Here is a 27,243-nt window from a genome sequence, read left to right as displayed (position 1 = left end):
ATACAAAATTGATAACTACATATTTGTATCGTTATACCTACTGGTGAAGAAATATTGTGAAAAAACTGTTTTTCCAAGATGGCGGCGTTATCCGGCGTGTGCCTAGATCAAAAATTTTGATTTTTTATTAGGACTACAAACTATAAAACATCCAAAAATCAGAACTACTTTTTGCATGGTAAGCCCTCTTTTTAGGCCCCGGCTACTGGACTATGTTTATATTTTCCAGATTTGCATAATAATGAGATATATTGGGGCCAGGACCGAGAAGAGATTCGATTGGTAATAAATAAAAGTCCATTATTTCAAAAGATACTTTTACTCTTTTTGATAAAACTTTTAAGTTACAAAAATGTAAGGCGATTATAATACTATCTTAACAATATAATCATTTTTATGTACCAATATATAAAATTATTGCAAAATATTTTGAACAATTTATCAAACAGCCAATGGATCACCGAGGGGATCTCTGTTCAGTTTAATTCGTGGTAAAATTGCAACATATTGCTTTTCAATAGCGCCACCGCGACGATTTCTCTTCTTTCCGTTGATGCCATATTTTTTATCTTCCGATTTAATAGTGTGGCCCGACCGTGAATTCGAATGTTTCCCGAACGTATGCAGCGCAGACAAGAATGCTGATTCAGATTTCATTTTGGAAAAAGTCTTAAGCATCGCTTTGACAGCCGGTGCGAATAGATCGCTCTTGCTTTTCAAGCCATCAGTGATAGAATTGAAAAAAGTATCCAATTCAATTGTCTCTTTATCTGTCAGTCCCACGATAGGCTTTTCCGGTAATGATTCTGAATCAGTTTTAATATTGACACAGTCTTCAAACGGTGATGCAGGTTCAGGTAACGGTTCTTCTTCTGGAATATTGGGATCGTTGCCTGTGGCTATTCTGTATAACATGTCTTTAAAATCTTGTGGAATCTGTAATACGTCTTCAGGATTTTCTATTTGATTTATTACTCCGCACAGATGCTTGCAAACTCTACCTGCCCTCCCGTGTTCGCATGAACAGATACAATGTCTAACATCCACCATATATTTAATTCCATAATCAGATTCACTAGGAACAAAGTAACAACTAGAGTCGACTTCGCTGTGAATTATTGTGCTAGGGTTAATAATACAAGTGGGCGGCATATATTTATACAGTAAGCTCTTACAGACTCGTCCGTCAGAGAAATCAAGCAATCTCCTTCGAATGTAAGCTTCATAATGTACGAGTATGAAATCCACCAGTTGCGTTAAATTATAGTTTTTAATTCTCTCTAAAATACAGTCTTTCATTATTTTAAATGTAATTTCGACGTAATTAAGATCACAGTTTCCACCGATAGGCACATTACTGCGATAAGCCGATGACCATAGCGGTCTATTCGGCCACATATTATTTAAATACGTAACAAACTTCGGTAAATTGCTATGATATTTAGTAACTAACATGGTATAGAGTTCACATAGCTCTTTCTCGTTCTGACAATATATAAGTCTTTTGATTGAGTAGTACACTTCCTCGCGCATAGTTTTCGGTACGTTATGATTACAGTTTAACCAATTCCACGCGGCTTTTAACACTCGGTATTGACATAACAGCATCACGGATTTTGGCCAATGAAGTTTTAAAGGACCTTGCTCTTTCAGATCATCGTCTGTCATTAAAATACACGGAAATCCGTTTCCATAAAATGATTTATCAGGAGGGAAACAGCGTTTTAATGTAAGCAGAGCTGCATTTAATACTTCTTGTTTATCGGTATCTGTGATTATGCAACCGAGAGGTATCGATCCGGCCGGCGTAGGCGATACAATAAAATATATCTTATGTCCTTTTTTGTCTGTACTTCCGGAGGCTTCCATCATCGCCATTTGGTAACTGTGCGGGAGTAGTTCGTGAGCTCTGCTCATTATAGGAGAGCAGATTGTAACAAATTTACTGTCACCCATTCTGCCCATTTCTGCTCTGCCAACCTCCGCAGATATATTGTAATTATTTATCAATTCTTCCACACCGGGTTTTATACAATTTACATCTTTCGAACCCGTCACTCCGAATGTGTGGTTGAATAGATACTGAACTTGCGAAAGGGTCGGGACGTAGAATCTGTCGGCAGCTATTTCAAAATATTTATCATCATTGTCGAGAAACAATTCCAGTTTTATACTTTCCAATGCCGAGGCAGCCGTGTGCCCCTTTTTGAATAGCAATATTATCTTTTCTTTAATTTCGGCTCCTAAAGGTCTAAAACGTAATACTTCAGCTGTGTTGAGAGGATGATTATGCACAAACTTCAGTTCAACAAAACAAGGCCATTCAATGAGGGATGGATCGGATCCTCTCGATCGTTTCGCTTTAGATTTCTTCACATATCTGTAAAAATAAAGAAAAGAATAATATTAAACATATTTTACACATTACTTAAATGTAAGTATGTATTAGAATTATTTATAAGAATTGCTGTCAATTATAATGTTAGTGACATATACATATGTACGCATACAAACAGCTTGACAATGTACCAGAGCCATTGTGTCGAATGTATGATTTTGGAGATGGGTTCGGTACAGATCTTGTGTCTAAGGTATTATATTACCATCTTTCAGAGCCAATTCACCTTTTGTGTCTATTCATGTCGGAATGCTGAAATTCCTAAAATCAAAAAGCCAAAAGTCTAGACATCTAGCGGCATAAAAATCTTAACGTGCTTCTTCCTGACTGTTCTTTTTGGACATATGACGCACTGGCTCTCAGGTACAGATAGTATAATTAAGTCATTATGTATGTGCATAATATCAATGTCATCTCTATGAAATAGTTTTCTTGTAAATCAAATTATTGCAGGCTTTCTTACATCTCAAGTATTAAATATTCACATACAATGTCAGATATCGGGTTGTATACATTGGTTTTCAATCTTTTTCAATTGAATATTATCCCCAGAACCACATTTGATAGTTTTAATGAAATGTGCCAATCCGTGATTGGACATTCAGAAGTGAAGTCTTATCCGAATTTGAATCAGTGTGTAATGTCTGCGATAAGTGAAGGGCAGTTGAAACTTTGTTATCGAGTGAAGAAAACAGCCACCGAAGCCGATAACTAGTCTATGAATATCTATAATTTAATCTATAAAGAAGACAATAGAGAGTACCTACCTCTTGATTGTTAGAACTAAATTTGACGGACATCCAGTATGTTTAGAAATATGACTTTTCTTTCTATCTTGAGCAGCCTTAAATTTGTAGTTAACATTGTGTTGACATTTCATCGCTATTTTATAGACATTACATCTTCCAGATGCGGGATAGGTTCTTTGCACCCGCCATGTAGTTAAGGTGCAATCACTTAGTTTAGCTATCCATTTCTAAAAAATAAACAGTCACACATAAACCAAAAGAAGTACAAATGAGATAAGTATACATTTTCAAGGTTGTTTTTGACGTAGAATACGTCTGAAACAACCATGGTGCCCAAAGATGGATTGCATTTGATGCTGCGAGCATAGCTAGCCCGATTAGATTTAATTAAAAAAAATAATTAACTACTATCTCAGCACATATAACTTTTACATACGCGTGCCAAAATATCCCAAATGTTATTTTTTGACTTGACAGTTTTTCATAGGGACAAAATAGTTATAAGAGTTTTATTAAAAAAGTTAAAAAATTATAATTGAATTGCTCCGATTAGATAAGGGATTTTCTCGTTACTGTGGTCTCAAGCATTGTAAAATGATTGAAAATCGATCAAAATCAGAGGTTCGCGGCGTGGCTTTCCCAGCCGTTTGATAATATTATGACTGACGCATAAGACCTAAGGACCGACCTATGCAATTTAAATTCAACATAATGTTTATTCTTGAAGAGTATCTGCCTGATATTTTTTATACAATGTGATCTGTCATTTAAGAATGAATTTCGTAGGTTCTGTTTGCGCATTGATTGGTAAATATTATTACAAACTGAAGAAAATGCGCATGGCTATGTTGTCATAATTTTTTAATATTATGTAAATTGTGAAACTTTTTTGTAAAAAATACATACCTAGGTTTAAAATTATTAGGTAAGAGAATATCTAATTTCTTTCTCTTCAACATAAAACATTTGCATGCCATCCAAAATCATCTCCATAGGTTCGCCATCACTGGTATAAACAATCAAAAAGAGTTTATACACTTTTTGTATCATACTTCTCATGCTACAGGTCTGTACTCCACAAAATCATGCTGACTTCCCAAAACGTATTCTAAGGCTAGAATCATTTTTGGTAATCTTATAGTACTCAATATCGTTTTTGTGATTGAGGTCTTCTGAGACCAAAAACCAAACCAAAATCTAACTCAAAAAGTGAGTGGATTGTTAGGTTTTGGTTTGATTTTTCATCTCAAAACACCTTAACCACGATGACGATATTAAAATTACCCCATTTTTTTTGTATACAGGGTTAAATATTTGATACACAATATTTGTAATATAATATACAAATTGAATTATTTACCTTGGCATCTTCTTCATTGTGTATTTTTCGTATATTTAGAGTGCATCGAAAATCTTGTTCATTCTTATATTTATAATCTCCAGCAATTATATATTCGTAGTCGTAGGGTAATATACTCAATATTCTATCTTTATCCATTATTTCGGACATAATAAATCACAACATAGGTTAAACTATTTGTTTTGAAAATTATGATTTACTTTACGGGTAAAAAAATCAATATAAAAAATAAAATTTCATTCGTATCAGAATTTTAGGCATTTTGATTAAACATTAGTTCAATAGTCCATATTATTTATATTATTCAAATCATCCGATTTATTTACTTCACCTGTCAAATGTAAAAAATCTTTCGATTGAATTGGCAACATAGATAATATACGTAAATTATTGGCAATGGCATGTCGATTGTCTTTGGTTAAAATTGTTGCTATATATGAGAAAATAAATAACTTATTTCATTCAAAATTGACACATTTCGCAAGACTGTAGAAACATATTAAATATTTCTAGTCTCGCGAAAGAGGTATTATTTTCAACGCGCACATGTAATATATATTATATACTACATGTGCGCATTGAAATTAATGCCCCGCTAATAACGTTCTTTTAAGAAAAACTTAAAGTCTGGCCTATAAATGTATAAATAATTAATAGATGCAGGCTATTTTGACAAAGATAAAACATTTTATTCAAAATTCATCTGATTTGGAGAATATTATGTTCTAACTTTAAAGAGATTTTTTTTATTAAAAAAAAAGATTTAAAATACTATTTTTGAATTAAACAGAATTCTGATATTAGTTGAAATATCTGAACCATATTGGGTTTTTTATTTTTTATCTAAATTGCATCACTAAGCCAGCTGTTTTTGACAGTATTGAAAATATAACCTTAAAATATGTATTAACCCCTTAGCAACAAGGTTTAAATATTTGTTCAATAATGCTTCAAGGTGCACTAAGGAGTCGATGGTGCCTGGCACGGTCAATCAATGCAGTGTTACTGCGTAGAAATAAAATTGAACCATTTTTGAATGGCGCTTTGACAACTACATCATTGTTTTCCCAGGAGAGACATGTAAATAGTATGAAACCATCGCTTGTTAGTCAAAGAAATTTTGTTACCGAAACTCCCGGCCTAGTTAATGCCCTCAAGTTTGAAGAAGTCTGTGAAGAAACTCTCGAATCTCTGTGTGAATACTTTGAAGACCTAATCGAAAAATGCCCCCATTTAAAAGGCTCTGATGTGGTATATGGGGTAAGCGTAATTTAAATAAATTTGTTTCTACTTAAAGTATATCTAGACTTTAAAGGTTCAATACATTATTTGGAATTAAAAGCTATAAATAAGTGACTCTACATCTTGGTTTGTATTGTAATTCACCATGAATAATAAAAATATCATAAATACCTAATGAAGTTTGTTGTTTTCTCTGTTAAGGGGCGTTCACATATGACGTCACAATCTATGGGGGGTCTGATATCTGATGATTTTGACGAAGGGGGAAGGGGGGGGGGTCAGAGAAAACGTGATATCACAAAGTAAACAAATAATATAAAAGGATTTGAAAGCACAATATTGTGGATCGGGGATTTAAGGATAAATATTATTTTGGTTTTGTCGGTTTACAAGAACCCAGTGGATTATTTGTTAGGTTAGGTTTTCATTCTTGAATTTTTCCAAAATCGGCCATGAAAATTCGCGTGGTTCCCGCCTGTCTTCCTGTAAACCGACTTGTACCATTATTTTTTTTTCTGTTTTTTAACATATAGTAGGGGGAGGGGGTGACGTCATCTGTGGAGGGCCCCTAATTCTTAATTTAATTCTTTAATATTATGACTGCAAAATGTCTACACTCACCGACAAAATTCAATTTGTCTATACTTATTCCTTTCAAAAAGTAAAGTTTCCTTCTTATGGCACGAAAACAGACAAGTAATTAAGTGCCCATTACTGTAATTCTTTATTTTTGAACTGATTGGTCGGTTAAATTTTATTAATTTAGGCTAAATCAATTATATTGCTAACCAAATCTATTTCTCTTCTTCTGCTGAATAGTCATTTTTATCTTACCCATTCTATCTTTCTGGTACTTTAAATGCTTGTCAAGTTTCTCTGGGCGTTGCAACTGACACAGTAAACTAGCACCTTCTTTTTACTCTCAGCAACGTTTACTCTCAACTAAACAAGACCCCTTTTCCACACACTTATAGTGGCATTCGCATTCATATACCTTAAAGTATACTTCAATACATTCTCTCTTGAGAATAGCCTCTGCAACTATTATTATAACCAACGACCATGAATGTCTCAAGTCTCAAACATTATATAATAAAATTATGACAGTCCAAGTTTTCGGCTACCCATTGTTCAGTCTTCAGGCAGTCTTCGGCTGATTACATATTGCATTATTATAATTTCAGGACGGTGTTTTAACTGTGGTGTTCGGCGAACCCTATGGCACTTATGTTATAAACCGCCAAACACCCAATAGACAAGTTTGGCTCAGTTCGCCGACGTCTGGTCCGAAACGATACGACTTTGTGATGGAGGGAGACGGATACTGGCTGTACAAGCATGATGGAGTAACTCTTCACCAGCTACTGCAAAAAGAAATCAACGAAATTGTTAAAAACCAAGCAGACTTCTCAAAGTGTGCCCATAGTTTAGTTTAAATTGTATTTTATTTTTATTAAAGTTTAAATTGTTATATTATTCTGTTCTTATTTTATTTTCTTTTCCTAAGTTTTTTGTGAAAGTGATTTTGAATCATCTTCACAATGGAGGTAATGGAAGAGGGTAATTTAATGGACAGAGTTCCAATATTACTCCAAAGAGATCTTCAATATTATCAGGTGAGATTGATTTTGAAGTTTTCTTGGCACTGATTTTTACAAAATAATTAATTTGAAAGCAGTAGGTATCTAATTATATTGTTTGTGTATTGTCTACAAGGCTATCGTACAATACATACTAATATAGTTCAATAAAATTGTTTCTCTGGAGATGCGCTACACATGCACTAATGTAGCCACGACCAGAGTCATTCAGCTATAGATGTTCATCATTTAATATGCTATTCAACGCACGCTGGTCACGGTCATTGTTGCATTGATGCGTATGTATCGTTAATCATGTTAATAGAAAATTGGACCAATGTGTACCAAATTTGTCTACTTCTTTACGGCCGACTACAGATTGTAGTTTAACAAAATAAATAAGAGCTGTAGCTACATTTAGTCATGGCATCCGGAAATTTTTGTCAATAGGCGAAAGTTACACAATCTTCGACTTCAACTTTAGCTTCAAATCAGTTGGTCCCATCTTTCTGCACCATAGACTATCTTACAAAATGATGATAAAAATGGACGATTGGTGACTGAACGCTCATCTGTTTCTGTAATCACCTGGATTGACAAATAATTGTTTGAGCGCTACCTATGTATCTATAGGAGATGGGATATCTAAAAAAATATAATATTTATAAAAAATGTATTTTTTTTTATAAAACTTGTTTTAAGAACAATATAGTTTTTTTCATTCTTTAAATTTTCTCTATTAGACAGAGCTTTGTGAGCAGTGTTTATAGCAGTAATAATATTACAAAAAAGTGAAATTTTGTATTATTTATATGAAAGGTGGGCGGAAAGATAGATCATTGTCACATTAATTCAGTTTTGAGATAAACTTAATAAACTTAATTACTTCCTTGCAAAATTAAAAGTTTTTACATTCCAGTTTAATATTAATTACAATCACAATTAACACAATGCTTACGGGCCCTTTCAATTAATTTTGTAATTAACGTGTTAATTTGCATTTGAAAAGTAATTAGCAAAAACACAATTTTGTATGGCCCGTAAGCATTGGGTTAACTCTAGTTAAGTAAATATTATAGTTTTGGAAAGAAAGAAAAAATTATATAAAAATAAACATTCTTTGTCAAAATGTTTGTGATAGTACTGATAATGATTCTTTTGAATTTCAATGTTTTCTTTCGAGGTCAGTGTTTGAACAATGATTTTATTATTTTTTTATAAGTATGCCACCATACAATATTACAATATATAACACGATACAAAATTATCTACAAGATGCCACCATTAACTTCTCAATTTACGATTTTTCTGGATAATGATCTTTCTTTCCGCTTACCTTTCATATGTTATAATTCGATAACAATAATTAATAGTCTATTTAATTGACATAACAGGCAAACCAAACGGTTCTGCAAGAGAGTATCTGTACTGGCATTGTCGGCGGACGCTTGGATTTCCCACGCAATGCGTCATTTGCATCAGTGAAACTAGTGATGTGGTGGGAAGAAGAATTTGTGGCTGCCTTTAGGTAAACACACAACATTATTTCAGTAATTAGTCAACAACTTACTTATTTATTTATTATTTCAGAAAAACATTATTATGATAATGATAACTGGTCAATGTACAATAAAACTAGAAAGTAGGTAGGTATGCAATAGTATATAGTATATTAGTCTATGGTATGCAATAAAGAACAAATAATTAATATAAGAAACAAAAGAAAGAAAGGTTTCAATAAAGAAACAAAATAGTGTCATCCTTTTGTTTAGAGCAATGTTGCCAAATATCAGCACTTGTTCAAAAAGAAAATTCAATTGATAAAAAAATAAACTTTAGCCTGTTATTTAGCATATCCACAATAATAACATAATTTAAGAGATCAACTTCAATTATCAAATAAGTTGTTAAATCATGGAACGTCACATCACTATACTAAAGATAAAAACGGGGCAGTGACAAAATATGATTAGATTTATTACAAAGGACTTGGGGCTCACAATAATTTTGGTGCTACATTATAATATAAAATAAATAGTGTGGTATAAAAATTACCTCTATATTATATTTTCACCACTGTGTGCCCAGCCCATATGATTTATTTATTCACACATGGTTAGAAATTGCAATACCAACTGAAAATACCAGTACCGGTATTTTCAATTGAATACCGGTATTCGGTAAAAATATAAAAAACAAACCAACAAAAAATATAGATATAAAAATCTCTAAAATATTATTATTTTATAGCAAAAATATATTAATAAGTACATACATGTAACTTTAAAAATAGGTGAAGTAAGATATGGTAGAGTATAATTATGCTTCATAACTTTGCATTCTGGCGCTAGGATGAATACGATGTAATATATTCTAAAAATATTTCTGTTACATATATTACTTATTTATTTATTTATTACTAGATATATTAATACAATTGAATATTATTTGATCTAATTTTATGCGAGTTAATCAAGCAAAGAGGCGTATCAGTGTAGTAACAAGTGCAAAGTTATAAAACGTATACTCTAGATATGCTAATGTTTACAAACACCTATATAGTTTGTAGTTGAACTATATAGGTGTTTGTAACTTTGCACTTTTTTGTTCAAAAAATTATTTTAACAGTTAGGCACAGGCACGTTAATTAGAGTAGAATTATTATTTCTATTATAATATTATTATAATACAAATAAATAAATGAGGTTACTAATGATTATACAAACGAACAGTATGTATTTAAACGCAATTTCAGATACATCTAAAAATAAACCTAACAACTTATAAGACTCGCGGGCGAATGGCGAAAATACCTATTTGGATACATTTAGAATTAGGGAAGTAGGTACCTACCTATAATGTAAATGTATTTCGCAAATCTGCACGTGTCCTTGCTGGTCACCAAGGTCGAAGGACAACATAAAGGATACACATAGCCTGACAAAAAAAAATACAGTCCTGTTAAACCTTTTATATTAATTATTAATACATTTTTTTTATATCCACTTTCAATACGGCATATATTGGTGTTGTCTGATTTTAAAAACCGGTATTCTGGTATTGAATCTCTACAATTATTATTGCAATCCCTACACATGGTGTATAAACTGTATAATGATGGCAGATACAATTTATTGTTCATACATAATTTGGAAACACCTCAGAAACACACCTATTAGATTTGCATCCATCGGATTTCGGCAAATGGGCGTTACTAATTATTCAGTTATCCAGCACTCTACCTTCATAATTATGACAAAATAAACTAATACCCATGCAATTGAAATGCTTCTCAATTTCGTTAATATTGTTTACTGTCTTTTGTGGCGTGAATCGAGTTACCAACCATCAGTTAGTACTTACCTTGATTCCTAGTTGGTGCCTGGATCTCTCTAAATTTTTGTTTTAATGTACTTGCACACTCATTGTTATATCTTAAAACTACTCGTTAATTACTTGTTGTATAAAAAAAAACCTAGTTTTTATATTTATTGTTAAATAAATGTATTCAGATCGATAATAGCTTTGTTATGAATGTTATTTATTTTTTATAATCATAATCTTAATGGCTTACACCTTGCCCAATAGGACCAGTGAATAAAAATAAGTATTTGCTTTAACTGCATACATACGCATTTAAGAATTGACTTAATAAAATTAATAAAAGTGAATAGTTATTTTTATTCACCTGACTCATTATTTCGAAATATGTAGAATGCCATCGGGGTTACTGGACGGGAGTGCTGATGATGACGAGGAAGTTGGAGGATGCGGAGGAATTGTGAAGGCGTCTGATCCCGACAAATTTGTTTGCATGGTCGTGAAGTCAGCAGAGCAGTTACTAGGTAAAACATTCTTATTGACTTTATTTACTTTGCCTAGGAACAAAGAATATGATCAACTCAATGTAAATATAATTATAAATAAACAAATTATATTATCTAATACATTGTGTCTATTTTTGTGGTTACTATGCTGGATGAATACTATTGAATATCTCAATTGATATTTTAATCTTTGGTTAGGTTCTTCAGATAATGTCTATACATAGATTTGTTTTATACATACATAATTTGATTACTAGTTTCAATATTGTTCTATCGTGTATTTCACACTTAAAAACGACTACGTTGATCATCTGACACTTTCATTCCAATTTATTCACAGATGCCTCGGGTTATGATATTATAACATCACATATTTTTATGCAACCTCAGACTTTTACACGTCTGTCAAAAAATTATATTGAAGGCATTTATGATTTTTCGATAGTTCAAAACTATTTACAGCACAGTGGCATACAATATTTTTTAACATTATAAAATATGTACCTATCAATTTATTATTGTGCACTGTTCTTTTCTAGAACATCTTCATGTATTGAGTCAAGAAGCATTGGATCACGCAGATTTACCTGTATTGACTGCAACTTTGGGAGCCGCTGCTTTAATCAAAAATAGCTTGCATGTATATATTCAGGCATCCAAAAATACAGGTGGCAATGAGCGGACGGGATGCTTACAGGTGAAGTATTTATTAAATAGTGCTCTGTTTTAGTCACTAGTTTACTGTCCAACAAGATGTTTTAGGCACAAGCCAGAAGGCGCTGTCGTCGACTAAATGGGAGGAGTTTGTTAGTTTATAATGGAAGTGCGATTAAAAATGGGAGGAGCTTGTTAGTTCATAGTTTTAACACGTAGCCAAGAAGATGTTGTTCGACAGTACAAAATAATTTTGCTCATTTCAAATACATTCACCATAAAATTCATTTCGACACTTTTTTTTTACAACAGGAATAAAATATAATATGATTTCTGTGATTATTGAGTAAATATTTTGTTCATTTATCCAATCTTCAGAGGTTTTTTAATAAGCCATCGCAAACAAAAAATTGAAAGTTTGCGTCGATATAGATGCGAGAATCGTCTATTTTTTTGTACTAAGTATTTTGTTATAATATTTAACTAAGGATACAGTTTTTTTGATTAACTCACTCTGAACTTAGATTGTACTATTACTATATTCTAGGACTACATACTTTTGAGCAAGAATTCACAATACTATCAGAGATCAGAATAAGATCATAATATAAGCCTCCACAGAGTGGAGGTTTGTATTAACAGATTTTGTTTTTACATGAAATGAATATTAGCCACTTGCTCAACGTATTAGGTCCATACTCTGACTCGTATACAAATACAATAGGTGTACCTACTTGCCAGACCCAGGATTCGAACCAGGACCCACGACGTTATTAGCCGACGCTTAAGCCGCGCGGCCATTGTGGGTATTTTAGACATGACTATAGAATAGAATATGACTGGTCAGTCCTAAAGTGGGAGTTTTCACGTTGGATGTCACCACTTTGGAAGATGAATGTTGGATGCTGGATGAGTTTACCTTAGTTTGAGGTTTGACTATTCAAGTGAATTGAGATTTACGAATTTATTGCTGTAAAAACGATATACAAGTTGTATAAGAATAAATAATGCAAGAGAGATGTTAGCGGTCCGAGACGCGGCGGAAGGATGCTTGTCCAATAACTTGTGATCAGCTATTTTTTGATGTTTGCATAATTGAATAATGCGCTGACTGTAAATGATTGAATACAGTGCTCGAAATAAAAAAATTTACGAACCGGAACGCTCAATATTTTTTCAAAAAACATGTGCAATATTCGATATAATAACTGTAATACAAAAATATCTCAGTTTTACATAATGTACTTTATAAAACATTTTCATCACCACATTCGCCCGAATAAGAATGTAGACTAAAGTAAATAGCATCATGACACCTACTTTTGTATTTCATAAACCATCATCTACTACCTACACTCTACAGGGATTATATAAGAACCTTATACATTCGCCTAGTATGAAAATATCATTATTCATTATTTAAATTTAGTAAGAATGCGAAAATTCTAAAAGAAATTGCCATGGTAACTATTAAACAATAATCAAAAACGAATTGTCTTTAATCAATTATAAAGCAATATAGGTACCTACATAAGTTTATGAGTGCCTAATACATTTTTTCCAGTGCATCGATAAGAATGTAGTGAATATTTGAAAAATAGAACATTATGATAATTTTATATTTTTTCACAAACAATCTACCTTATCTATGAGCTTTATATTATGAGAGCCTAATACTTTTTTTTTAAAATATGGAATATCAATATTATTTAATAATAGGTGAAAATTGTAGAAGGCATTGTCATTTCTTCATAAACAATCTACCTGCAGGATCTTATGCGAGCCTAATACATTTTTTTTTAAATATGCGATATAAATATTATTTTAAGTTAGGTGAAATTTCTAGAAGACATTGCCATTTTTTTAAAACAATCTACCTGCAGGGTTCTATGCGAGCCTGATACATTTTTTTCAAATTATGCGATATGAATATTATTTTAAGCGTAGTAATAAATAGGTGAAAATTGTAGAAGGCATTGTAATTTTTTCATACACAATCTACCTGCAGGGTCTTATGACAGCCTAATACATTTTTTTGAAAATATGCGATTTGAATATTATTTTAAGCTAGGTGAAAATTCTAGAAGACAATGACATTTTTTCAAAAACAATCTACCTGCAGGGTTCTATGAGAGCCTAATACATTTTTTTTTTAAATAGGCAAATCAAATTTAGGTGAAAATTGTAGAAGGCATTGTCATTTTTCACACACAATCTACCTGCAGGGTCTTATGACAGCCTAATAGATTTTTTTCAAAATATGCGATATGAATATTATTTTAAGCTAAGTGAAAATTCTAGAAGACATTGACATTTTTTCAATAACAATCTACCTGCAGGGTTCTATGAGGGCCTAATACATTTTTTTAAAATTTGCAATATCGATATTATTTTAAGCTCACTAATAAATAGGTGAAAATTGTAGAAGGCATTGCCATTTTTCATAAACAATCTACCTGCAGGGGTCTATGAGAGCCATTTTTTTCAAAATATGCAATGTCGACATTATTTTCAGCTTAGTAATAAATAGGTGAAAATTCTATTTTTAAATATGTATGTAATATATTTTAAGCTTAGTATTAAAATCGTGAAAATTTTAGAAGGCATAGCCATAACCAAGATAATTTTTAAATAATAATAAAAACTATTTTCATTAATAATTTGATTATAATATAATATACCAATATACACCTACCTGCAATGGTTTTATGAGTGCCAAATACATTTTCCATTGTATATAATATTACTATTATAAGAATGACGTGAATATTCGAAAAGTGGATTGATTGCATCATGATACTTTTGTATTTCACAAACCATCTACCTTACGTCCTTCTATAATCTATACCCATAATACCAGGTACCCTAAATAAATGATGTATTTTGTGATTTTGTCTGCACGCAAAAAAACATTGTTGTAATAATATACTATTGAATAAGAAAACGGAAGAGAGCAATACATCTAAAGGTGCTTTCTTCAATAAAAACTTTAATTTTTTTATTATTAAACACATGGGTTGTCAAGAAATGCATTGTTGGGAAAAAATATACCTAGCTCGATGTATTTATAAAAACAAAATTTTAACTTAGCTGATTGTGGCACCCATTTGTATCGATATATTATGTAGGTACAATAATCAGGGATTTTCAACCAGTAAAATCATTGTTTAATAGAAAGATAATTATTTTATTATGTTTCAAAATATTTTGAACTGGAACGCCATATGAAATATTCTGATGAGGCTCGAGAATTTTACGAGACATCTTGCTATCTGCTAGGATTCCACGAGAAGGAACGGTATATTCGAGGATTCCACGAGACGGAACGGTATTCTCGAGGAATTCATGAACCGGAACGGCGCTCCAGGGCGTTCTGCTCCATTCCGAGCGCTGATTGAATATTTATATATCAAAAAACTCTGTAATAGACAAAGAAAGGATTCCAGAAAATATTTGTTTCAGCATGAGAATAATGAAAAAGAACAGTTTAATTAAATACATTAAAAATTAAAATTTAGGAAACTATATTTATAAACCATCAAACATTATGTATTTAACTGCTGTACATTTTAGTCACAAGTAGATTACGATCATTTTGCGACTAATGTATAGTGTTAATCTATATTAATTTTTAACAATTGCCATTTGCATTGTAACCTTGTGCTCAAAGAAAAGCAGTGAGTTACAGTTTCATGTTATCTTTAACATTACAGACCAGTCAAAAGACGTATGCCGAGATGGCTGAAGCATTAGCGGAAAGAGTTCTGGATCTCCACGGGAGATTACTTTCATTATACGTCTTGCAGGGAGAATCAGGAGAATGTGGATCATCATCAGTACGAATGTGGTGGCTTTACATGCAGGGTAAGGATCTTTCAGGTCTTTTAATACTTCCTGTATATAACAACCATATTTATTATGTAATACATCTTCTTTTCATTTCATCTGTCATGTTGCTATACTGTCATATTGTGTGAAAAGAAAAAATAGAATAGTTAACTTATTTATTGAATTGTAGTTACGGCATAACCCATTAAGTTTTGCTGGGTGAATTATTACATAATTTAGACTTGATAGTAATGAAATTGTGTACTATAGTTAATTATGGGAAAATATACTTGTATACTTGTATTTTTAAGGTACCCGCCAAGATCTTTGGGATACTGTCCCACCAAAAATGGCTCAGAGAGTATTTGCAGGAATGTTAAATGAAACACTCACTATTTTAACTGTTCGCTACACCCAAGTAAGATATTTACCCTTTCTCAGTGACGTCCTTAGACAAAATGCCTCCCCATTTTTTTATACAGTATTTTTTATCATTCTTTCATTACTCCAATAGCTAATAAATGTGTTGTATGGATACATTACTAACAACATATTATATACCTACCACTAAAACACTGATTTTGTTTCCAACCGGTGAGCTGATTTATTTAATGGAAAGATATTTTCGTTGTTACTAAGTTAAGGTACTGTCATACCCATGATCATTGGGCCTCTCCCGATAGATACAATTAATTATTAGGTATAACCATGTCACCTGACCTCCTAGTCAACAACGGGCGTACGTACGTCCATTATTCCTTGATTAACTGTCAAAATATTCAACTTGTACTTAGCACGTAAGAATTATTGTATTTAATTAATAGTAAGGAGTATGTGAGGGGAGGATGGCAACACTGCTGGTCAGTCTATGGCAGCGAGCCAAAGGGTTGACATCCGGCCCTCACGACTCGGAGAGTGACACAAATAAAACTCGAGAAAAATACCAATTTAGTTTTTAATTTTTGTGAATCCCGGGTCCCACCAACATCCCGAGCTAGCCACCAGGTCCCGGGATATAACAGTACCTTCCGACCATGTCCGATCCTAATAAGATCATATGGGCCTCCACAGAGTGGAGGTTTGTAATAACAGATTTTTGTTTTTACGAGAAATGGATGTCAGCCACTTGCTCAACCTATTAGGTCCATACTCTTACTCATATACAAATTGAAAAACAATATGTGTACTCGCCAGACCCAGGATTCGAACCTGGGACCCATGACACTATGGGCCGACGCTTTAGCCGCGCGGCCATCGTGGGTGCTAGCTATTTCTATATATACCAAACGATTCTCCTCGATTTGCCACCTTTCGTGTAATTGCCGCCACCAAGCAACACTCAATTTGCTTACCCCCACGGGACGTTACTGCCTTTTCTACATGTTAAAAGACTCTTAATGCAATTCTGTAGTGAATTAATGATTAGTTGTGTCCAAACTGTGATAAATTTGTATTTGTGAATATAAATTTGTAGGAGCTCCCTGACCACAGGCGGAATGGCATAATGATGAATGACATTTTGAATATTTTACTTTGCGTGTCTCAACTCTTACCTGCCATCTGTTGCAAAGGAGAAGAGTTAATCGGTTTGAGCATATCATCTCTTGGAAAGGTGATAAGGGACGTGCACGCCAAATGTCATGAACTACTGATATGTTTACTGCTAAGAGGAGCGCCTTTGCACTGTCTATATAAGGTGATACCATTTTATATTCTATATTATGTATATATTGTTATCAGATGAAAGTATCAGTTCTTTATTGACCTTGTGTATTGTGTATTTTTAGATGTTCAGGCAGCCATCTGGTATTCACTTATTTGAGACCCGTCCGGGTTATCCGTCACTATGGTACATTTTGTCTATGCCGCACTTATTTTCCACCAAATCACCCGATCGCACGGTGCAGGCTTGCAGAGAACTTTCCACTTCTACTGCGATTGCTCTGGAATTGTATGTTTTACTGTCGCAACCTCAACCCTTGTGGCCTCTACTGTTGAAAGTAAGCAATCACATAATCATACTGCCAAAAGTTGGTATGTCTCGAAATCATGTTATGGAGTAATTGCAATTTGAAGTTTGACGTACCCTCTAAAATCAGGCATTCTGCTAATTTCTTTGTGCTTTACGTGCATGTTCTATAACATGTATATCGGATGATTTTTTTTTCTAGTATACATATTTATATAAATATAGACACATAGTTCGTTGTTAACTCTAAATACTTAAATTATTGACATACCAAGTTTTGGCAGCAACCCTATGAATTATGTGACTACTAAAAGCAATTTATTTTACCTGAAACTTCTTTAGTAAATACATAAGTACATACTTATAAATTTCTATGAAAAACACTTTTCAGGTTGTGTTTAGAATTTTATAGAGAAACTTCTGAATCATTTTTACTTCTGCAATGTGAACCGCTAGTTATTTCTTACGACTTTTCATGTGAAATATAGAAAGAAAAAGTAGACATAATATATTATGTATATACCTATACACTGAAAAAATGGACTGATTATTAATTATTAAAATTATAGACACGTGGTTCTCAACCCACATCATCTCATGTTGTTGTAAGTATATAATTTTCGAGAAGTTTAAAATATCGAGAATCGAAATGAAAGTGTAGTCTTTCCCTAGATACACCTATTAACACTACACTCCCCATTAAAGAGACGGAATATTATTACATCAGTATATAAAATAAAAATTCATAATATTATTATCTATAAATAAATATCTATTATTGCAGGTTTTATTGATGAGAGATTGCCGAGTCGCCTCAAGTTTGCTGAAACATTGCATTGAAGATCTGTCGACTGACATAATACCAATTTCTAACCATAATCAGGAGCCTACATCTTGCGGTGGTTTTTTGTGTGCTAAAGATGGTTCTTGTCTGACTGACAGGAAGGTTAAATTTTCAAATGAAGGTAACTCAATAATTTTATAACTGACCAAAGTAATAAGTATGTAGTGCATTAGTTAATCTATTTACGTCAGTATTAATGAATATAATGAACACGTTGAAACCAGTTTATGTGTATTATAACTTAGGTGATGCATGCATAGTTTCAGTTCAGTGCGATTCTAACATTTAAAGTAACAAGGAAAAGTAAGCGGGTTCTCATGTTACTCAATTTAGAATACCGTTAGTGATTTAGTCATTAAATTTTTTACCGAGAAAAGGAAGAAGTCGAAGGAGATCCATGAATGCATCTTGGTAGTTTATAGGGAGTTTGCCCCTTCAAATATAAAGTCAAATTTTCGCACAAGTAGCAAAATTAAGGTGGATAATCCATTAAAAGTGATCCTTACACTTAACCCTCGATGATATTAAGCGAGTTTACTAGCTACTAGCCGGCGAATTCACTATCTGCTAGTAAACTCGCCTAGTGTAGTCATGTTCACTAGCTAACTAGCAGATTGTAAGCAATCTACGAGAAAAGTTGAAAGCTGGGCTACTTTACTCGCTACTCTCTGGCGTGTGGGCTTGTTAGCTAATAAACTAGCCGTGTGTCATCATAGTTGCTAGTGAACTTTCTGCGAGTACGTCGGTGTTATTTCTTTTTATGCCAGAAAAGTTTAGTAAATTAAAGAAACAACATATGGTTTCAACTCACTAGGTAGTTGGCTACTGAGCGAATGGAAAGTTTTGTGTGTCATCATCACTATCGCACTAGCTGATTCGCCCGCTTTTAAACTCGCCGGCTAGTAGCTAGTAAACTCGCTCAATGTCATTGAGGCTTGAGTGACTGATGAAAAAAACATCTAAAGAAATATGTAAGAAAGTTAAAGTTTTAGTTTTAGCAGTGAGACGACTGAATATTTCTCAAATAACTCAACTTAAGTGGCATCTTGGCAGCTGCAGTTTGGAAAATCATTCATGTCCAATGTTTACGCTGAAACCATAATAGAAGGACAGTAAGACGTCCATGTTCCCAAGAGAACATGAAGTTGCTGGATGAAAACCCAGTAATTTTATTTCATTTTTTAGTGAAATCAGAAGTGGGTGTATTATAAACATTGTCAATCAAAAATGGAGTATATTAGAGGTGGGAAAACTGGTCAATTTTGAAGACTAAGTTTACTTACTACCAGTATAAAAAATACTTAGTATCGAAACTTGTTCCAAAATACTTACTAGTATTTGGAATACTATATAGAGCGTTTGGCGTGCGTATGCGACAAAAGTTTCGTACTCAACTGGAACTAAAAGCAACTCCATATTAGTATTTGAAATACGTCGCGGCTCAGGGAACTCAGACTGTGTATCGGCTTCAATAGAATCGCTAAAAATACGCTGAGCTCCGCTTGTCAAAAATGGCCCATTTATTATAAAATTTTAAACACATTTTAAATTCATGGGTTGTTTTTTCTGTTAGGTTACAATATTCTTGTTAACAAAAATGAATAACAGTTATTTTTTTTAAATTTTAAACATGTTTTGAGCGGTCATATAACAAGCCTAAGCCTGTGCGTCATCTCACCACTGTGCTGCGACACAAAATTTATGAGCTATAATTCACACATTCGAACACAATAGACTAATAAATTAAAATATACCTATATTCAAGTGCTATCTCGTTCGAGCGCATTTAATGTCAATAGTGTTGAAAGTCTACCAACTGGTGAGTGCACAGAACAGCGACTCACGATGCTATCATCAAAAGTTTATTGGGCCACACATACTGAGTATGGGTAGTTTCATTCGAAACTTGAGTACACAAACTGGTGACAGTATTTCCAACTCACCTCTAGAGTATATATAGTTGGTGCACAAGTCTTCGTTCTCATTATTAATTAAATAATAATAAATAATTGCAGGTACATCGACGAATTCATTTTCCAATGAACCTTCACTGAAGATGAACGCGGAGGTAGTATCAGCCCTCACATATATTGTGGTGTCAGTTTGTTCCGAAGAAGACATGAAGCAGGCTGTCGTCAAGTCTTTGGAAGGAACGGGAAATAGTTGGGCAGCTTGCTTGGATCGGAGACAAGTATGTTATTAAATGTATCGATTCTACCGTCATTCATATTAGGAGTTCCGGACAGGGTTAAACAGAAATTTGTTACTGTCACCGGGTATGTTTCTAAAATAACCGAAAATCAGGTAATTTTACTCGGTTAACTGATCAAAATCTTAGAAGGTTTACGAACTAAAGAGACAAAATGATGTAAAAGGAAATATTAACAAAGGCACAGCACAGTGTGTGGAATTATCAGAAGATGTGTATGCATCAAGTCTATGTGAATATGAAGGCCTATCCTATATGAATTAATGGTGTGGATTGACAAAAAATAAAGTATGTAGTTATGTAGGTACCTACATAGGTTTTTTTATTCACTTAAAATTATTTATTTATGCTTACTAATACTATCATTCTGAGGCCAGTTAGTCTTGTAAAGTGGAAAATATGATGGAATTGCTAAATTTCCGAGGAAATGGATAATAAAGCGGAGATTATGATTTTGTATCTTTCTTCAGTTGGAGTCTTCTATGGTTTATTTATAAAGTTTCAGTGTGCCGTAAGTGCCATTTTTGTATGGAAAAAAGAAATAATATGATGGAGAATAATATGGAGACTTTATATGGGAGTTAAATTTCCTAGAGGTCCCTTTTTGCTTCACTTTCATACTTTTAGGCTCCATCCTCTATACAATAAGAATTTCTTCAACATCTTTGATTAAAATGGTAAAAGTTGTGTTAATTTCACACTGTGAAATGTTTTCAGCTATGGGTTTTGAAGCACCCTCCGTGGTTGTCAGCCATCTTAGCGTTAGTTACGCCAGTGCTTCCCCCGATAACGCAGACTCTCATCAACGCTGTTCAAACCGGAGCATCCATGTACCAAGTAAATATCATTTTTTTTTCAAAATTGCTGATACTCGCCACCTCCGATGAATGAAACAATTCCAATAATCTTGAAGGTTTTCTGTCTTTGGCTCTACAATTCTTGCAAAGACAGATTACAAGATACTTGCTCAACTTATTAGATCCAAACACAGGTTACAAAACAAACATTTGAAGTTTTCAGACCCGGGACCCACGACTTCATAAGCGGACACATTACCGCTCATGAATCGCGTGTGATTCCAGAGGTCCTACAGCAAAATGTTAACTATTACGTTATCTTTTAGGCGATGTCATTGTGTCTTACATGTTTCTCTCAACTGTGGGACTGTATACCAAGATCGCTTCTCACATTGTCGGTACTGATTTCTGATATCCTGCCGGCCACATCGACACCAGTTGCCGATTCAGTATTGCTTCAATTCCTATTGATGGCTCTTTACGAGGATTTGATTAACGCGTCTGGTCTAAATGCATCAAAAGATTCCAAAGGTTAGAAATGATTTTATTTTAAACTTAAAGAAATTTTTGCCTGTTGCTAAAATAGTGTTCCTTCTGTGGAACTCTGCAATTATTATAAAATTGTGAAGGACAGATACAATTAACCCTTGTTCAATGCGATAACGGTGAGTGCAAATTCGTTATATCGCAAATGATTTTAATAATATTTTTTTGTTTCGCACATGTTTTGAAATGTGTCACATGCTGAATGGGTGGAATCATGCACGGACGATCTTTCTCACTCGCTCACATATAATAAAGTTACGAGCGCGAGTGAAAATAAAGTAAGCCGATACAGTGATAGCGAATCTTGATTCTTTTTTGCAATGCAGAACAAAATCAATGTTATTTTGTTTAGTTTATAGAAAAGTGATATAACTTTTGTTTTATATATGACGGCTTAGTAATATTTTAAATTATTTTATTAAATCCCCCTTTGACTGCAAAATTGCACTTACCATTCCACTTATCACGACCGTGTCTAAAGCATATCCCCTGCAATCAACTGAGGCTTATCTGTATTTGACAAGGATGTTTTTGTTATGCATAGTTTTATAATAATAATGCAGTTAAGTATGGTGCATTGTCTCATTTTATCATTAAGGTGAATAGTAATAGGTATTGAGTACTAATAGGTATTCCTGCAATGACATTTAGAGATGAATTCATATAGTTGACATATCAAAACCTTGGCCTATAGAGCACTATTATATAATTCCAAAGTAATCAAATATTCGCTGATGTCATCAAGAATTGATTGTAACATTTTAAGTATATTGGGTTGCTCATTGGCTTATAAAATGTGTAGGTATATAATTAATCGGTAGGTATTATTTTAAATAAAACTAAAAATTATTGAAGCGTTAGAGTGAGACAGTAGTTAGCTAGAGGACTTTCAGAAAATGCAACATAACTTTGCTCTCGCTATAATCTATATTCTGTCCTCGTCCATATATGTATGAAAGAAAGTGATATTAACCCAATGTTTACGGGCTCTTTTAATTAATTTTTTTAATTAACGTGTTAATTTGCATTTGAAAAGCAATTAGCAAAAACACAATTTTGTGCGGCCCGTAAACTTTGGATTAATAAAGATCAACCAGATATGACTTGTCGCATTGTTTTAAAATGTTGTTTCAATATATTTCAGCTACAACTCCAGAGGCGCCAGTTGTAAATTTGAAAGACACAAAAAAGAAATCTTCAAAGAAAGAGAGAAAGTCTTCAAGAAAGAAAGATAAAGGAAGGTCGGAAGAGAGAATAAGTATGATGAAATTAATGACAGTCTCTCTATTTAAAATTGAATATTAGGTGGAATCAAAAAAGTACTTTATCATTGAATACACTGCTACTTGCAGTTGACTTCATAATGGATTGATTATCAAATTACATGTGTTTATAAATAGATGAAGCAACATTTTAGGATATCTGAGCTTAAATTTTTTGTCAATTTTGTATGCAATCGGTTCCTCTTTGATGTCTATTTCCGTGAACAAATTATACACACGTCTGTAAACATTGGTCACAACACAAATGTTTGTACAGAGTTTTGTTTGAAACTCAACGCACGCCTGCTAATATTGCTATCAAATTAAAAGTAATTTTGACAGTCTACATTTTACAAATATACGCATTTTAATAAAAACAACATTCTTTAAAACCACGCGTTACTACTTCCGATGATACAGTATAAAAAATCCACTAGACATGGTCACGATTGTTTGTCAATATTTTTTTAACCTAAAAAACATGGATACCTATTGGTATTAAAACATTTAAAATGTTTGTAAACAGTTTTTGTGCTTCTTTCATACAGTTTTTATACAATGTTTATTTATTTACAGATAGATGTATTTGGTTTGGCATGGGTTTCAAAGGAACAAATGTTCTGTCCTAGTTCGTATTTGAATCCGAAACTTGCAAACGAAAACACTATTTAAATAATATTACTAATGACATCTACTTACTAAATGTTTTATTCATTTTAAATTATTAAAACTTTAATAACAGGTAAATGTAAATGTAATAAGTGTTAAAATATTTTATCTGTTCAAATTCTTGAACAAAAATATTATGTAGTTTCTTCAAAAAAAAGTTTTAAAATGATATTTTTTATTATCATGTTCTAGGTGCAGTTTATTCTGTGAGCTTTGACGGTAGCCTAAGCAGTGTGTCATCGATGGCGATGGCACTCGCAGAAGCGCTCTGCTCCATCGATGAAGAAAATAAACATACGGAACAGATTCAAGCGTTCATCGCACAGACTCAGAGACCTGTTGAAAATCTTGAAGATTTCAGTCTCGAAGGAATCGCTGAATTGATGGGAAAGTCTTACCCGGTAATAATTTAGTAGTTTTGAAGTTGTGTTGATCAGTAGTTCATTTAGTTTTGTTAGCATTAAAATTTGGCTATATTAAAGTCTAAGTAATTAATGTAGATGAAACTGATTTAACACATCAATGTTTAAACCTGAGTAGTAAAAGTTTTTAATGAAATAAATAGCGACATAACTTTGAAAAGCGACCCATAGATGGCGCTGCCCATTGCCTGGACGTTTTTAACCCTATGTTAAATCCGTAATTTTCAATCACAATCTCACAGCCAGTCAGCTTAGTCTGATTATCTCTGACCCTTTTGATCGTACATGTTCTCTATTTTGAAACTAAGCACCTTACACTATCGAGATTCGTTTCTAGTGCTAAGTGTGGTTATCTAGTTGTCAAATGCGATACCTACATGAATTGAACAAATTCTTTGGAAAGTTCATCTGGTTAATCGGTCAAGCGAGTTATCTTATCTTGTTAATCCATTTTTGTGTACCGTTTAAACGTTTAAAGTATTATCTGTTATTGTTATTCTTTAATAAATAAAACCGGAAGTGTTTCTATTTTATAAATAAACCATCCTATAAAATAAAAATACATAAATAGCAAGTGTTTAGTTTGGATTTTTAAGATTAGTTATCTTTGAAATCATTCTGAAGACAGGTTTATAGATAAACTCAAATAATATTAACAAAAAATTTTTGTTCAAAACAATAATTATAATGGACTTTCACTATGTAAATGGCAATCCAATTAATAAATTAATAATATAAAATAGGTTGTAATCTAGTAGGACAAGGATATTCAGTTACTTATTGATGATTGTGTGTAGGTGTGTAATAATAAAATTGTAAATAGAAAATTTATTGTTCTTTTAGAGTAACCCGGTAATAGACTGTGTGGAGTTTTCTGAAGGCGCTGAAGCCATGGTCAGTCAACTGCTGATGACTTCAACTGGAAGAAACAGTCTTCAAGTAAGTATAAATTTCCCAGTAGTGTAATAATATTTATAATGAATTTCAGGAATTAGTTTTTTGGTTGATAGCAATTGATATGATAATATGAATGATAGCATTCGAGTCAATTGGTTGCATAGGTAACCAAGGTGATAACAATTCGTATCGGCATGACAAAATTGTTTGTTTCATTTGATGCCATCTTGATTAGGACTATCGGTTCAACATATTGCACAGACCTACAAACTTATCTGTAGAATGGTCAAAAATGGAATTACAAACTACTATAGGACGGCATTTTGAAAATTTCTGTTTAATTTTGTAAATATGACAAACTGAGTATTTTTAATAACAATAAATGGACGGTATTATGCAACAAAGAACCGATCCACAAACATCTACTTATGAGATAAATGCCTTTAAGTTTTATGTGTTGGTTAACAATGTGGTATTCATGAACAATTGGGAGTTCAAAAATATTGAAGAATGCGCTATTGATTCTTTTTTAGGTAATGTACCAATACTTTTGTAAGCATTCTGATTGGATTCTGGGAGAGCTTGGCGCTGCTGATCATTTGCCGATGATCAACGATAAAACAGTTCCCGTCAGTTCCGTCTCATTGTTATACACCATGTTTTATATTGGCAGACGGCAATTCGACCAGGTATGTTTAATATACTACCTATATGTCGGAAGTGTGTAGAGGTGTAGAAGTTATCTTTTCTATATTTTTAGTGGTTTCAATTGGTTAGCACAAACGCTAACTAATATCAAGGTCCCATGGTAATAAGGTAATAGTGCTGGAGATGACTGCATGACTTTATGACTTTTTATAACATCCTTTTTAGACCAAACCCAACCTAACCTAAAACTTAACCTAACCTACCACAACCCAATCTAACCTAACATATGCTTAGTGTGTGATAATGATACATCGAAATGTATGAAAATATCAAACTTTAAATTAACAATTATTATTGGGTTGAAAAGCATCTGCGCCAACAGAAAAATGTATTTAATATAACTGTCTACATGTGATTAAACTGTTTCTACCAAAAAAAAATCATTAATGGTCATACATCTGTGGCACTATAACTGTAAAAATGATTAAAGAGCAGGCTACATTTTACAAAATTCCAGGTATACTTACAACGTGACCATGAAACTGATTGCTTTGTATGAGTATGAAACCTGGAGCAAGGGAAGGCTATCGAAGTATTCGTTCCGAAGAATACTTGGTCTGGTTGAAGAAAACTAAAGGTGGGCGCATACATATGAATGCTGAGCACTGCAAACAATTTAAACCCAATATAGTTGATATTTTCAGGGCGCGAAACACAGATGGATTCGTCACATTGTTAGATGAGATTGATCTAGTGCACTCCATAAAGTTTATGAAGGACACCCTGTATAAAATAAGATATCTCATCATTAAAATATGTATTGTCTTCCAGTTCTTGAGTGGCACATGGCAGTTTGACTGGTCTACCCTCCTGGACACTCCGCTGTCTCTGACGGCAGAACGGGCGTGGGCTCAGATATCCAGACGGCCCGAGTTCCAAAGCGTTGCTGTACTCTCTCTCCCTGATGCTGCCATGATAGCGGCCATTACTACGCAGATTAAAGATTTAATGTAGACATTATTTTAGCTAGAACCAGTTCCGAAGAGTGCCCGTTGAAGGGAAGTAAGCAATGCGTAACTAAAAAAAGTGCACAGTTAGACAGTAATACTTATGGAACGAGATACATAATTAGGTGGACATTTGCATTATATAATGTACAATTGATGTTTTTTTATTTGTATTAAATTGAAACCAAACATTTCAAACAAAAAAATAAAGTCACTATTAAACTCCATATCAATTTCAAAACAATTATCATTTTAAAAACATAATTTTATTTTTCTGGTAGCCGTAAGCTCCTTGATAATTAACTTATTTTATTGTGTATATGACATCATTACTG

General features: G+C 33.0%; 3 protein-coding genes across 3 annotated transcripts; 2 read left to right on the top strand and 1 right to left on the bottom strand.

The window, feature by feature from the left end:
- Positions 1–306: 306 nt before the first annotated feature.
- LOC147079021 (uncharacterized) lies at positions 307–4,865 on the bottom strand. Its single transcript, XM_085948741.1, has 3 exons — positions 4,508–4,865; positions 3,166–3,374; positions 307–2,380 (listed from the first exon to the last, which is right to left on the bottom strand). The coding sequence occupies exons 1-3, from the start codon at positions 4,655–4,657 to the stop codon at positions 442–444; spliced, it is 2,298 nt and encodes a 765-aa protein (XP_085804867.1). The 5' UTR covers positions 4,658–4,865; the 3' UTR covers positions 307–441.
- A 518-nt stretch (positions 4,866–5,383) lies between these two features.
- Positions 5,384–7,222, top strand: fh (frataxin). Its single transcript, XM_085948729.1, has 2 exons — positions 5,384–5,767; positions 6,934–7,222. The coding sequence occupies exons 1-2, from the start codon at positions 5,453–5,455 to the stop codon at positions 7,183–7,185; spliced, it is 567 nt and encodes a 188-aa protein (XP_085804855.1). The 5' UTR covers positions 5,384–5,452; the 3' UTR covers positions 7,186–7,222.
- On the top strand, positions 7,203–27,037 carry LOC147079019 (uncharacterized). Its single transcript, XM_085948717.1, has 17 exons — positions 7,203–7,365; positions 8,724–8,857; positions 11,044–11,174; positions 11,696–11,853; positions 15,524–15,674; positions 15,950–16,056; positions 17,113–17,334; positions 17,426–17,638; positions 18,392–18,572; positions 20,467–20,642; positions 21,378–21,497; positions 21,784–21,988; positions 23,148–23,261; positions 24,127–24,335; positions 25,200–25,295; positions 25,787–25,942; positions 26,733–27,037. The coding sequence occupies exons 1-17, from the start codon at positions 7,291–7,293 to the stop codon at positions 26,913–26,915; spliced, it is 2,631 nt and encodes an 876-aa protein (XP_085804843.1). The 5' UTR covers positions 7,203–7,290; the 3' UTR covers positions 26,916–27,037.
- The last annotated feature ends 206 nt before the right edge of the window (positions 27,038–27,243 follow it).

This window comes from Rhyacophila brunnea, unplaced genomic scaffold (assembly GCF_057557595.1).
Source record: "Rhyacophila brunnea isolate RB1 unplaced genomic scaffold, BYU_Rbru_1.0 scaffold_10, whole genome shotgun sequence".
Classification (NCBI taxonomy): domain Eukaryota; kingdom Metazoa; phylum Arthropoda; class Insecta; order Trichoptera; family Rhyacophilidae; genus Rhyacophila; species Rhyacophila brunnea.
Note: the sequence above shows the minus strand (reverse complement) of the source record. Positions and strands in the feature narration are given on the sequence as shown.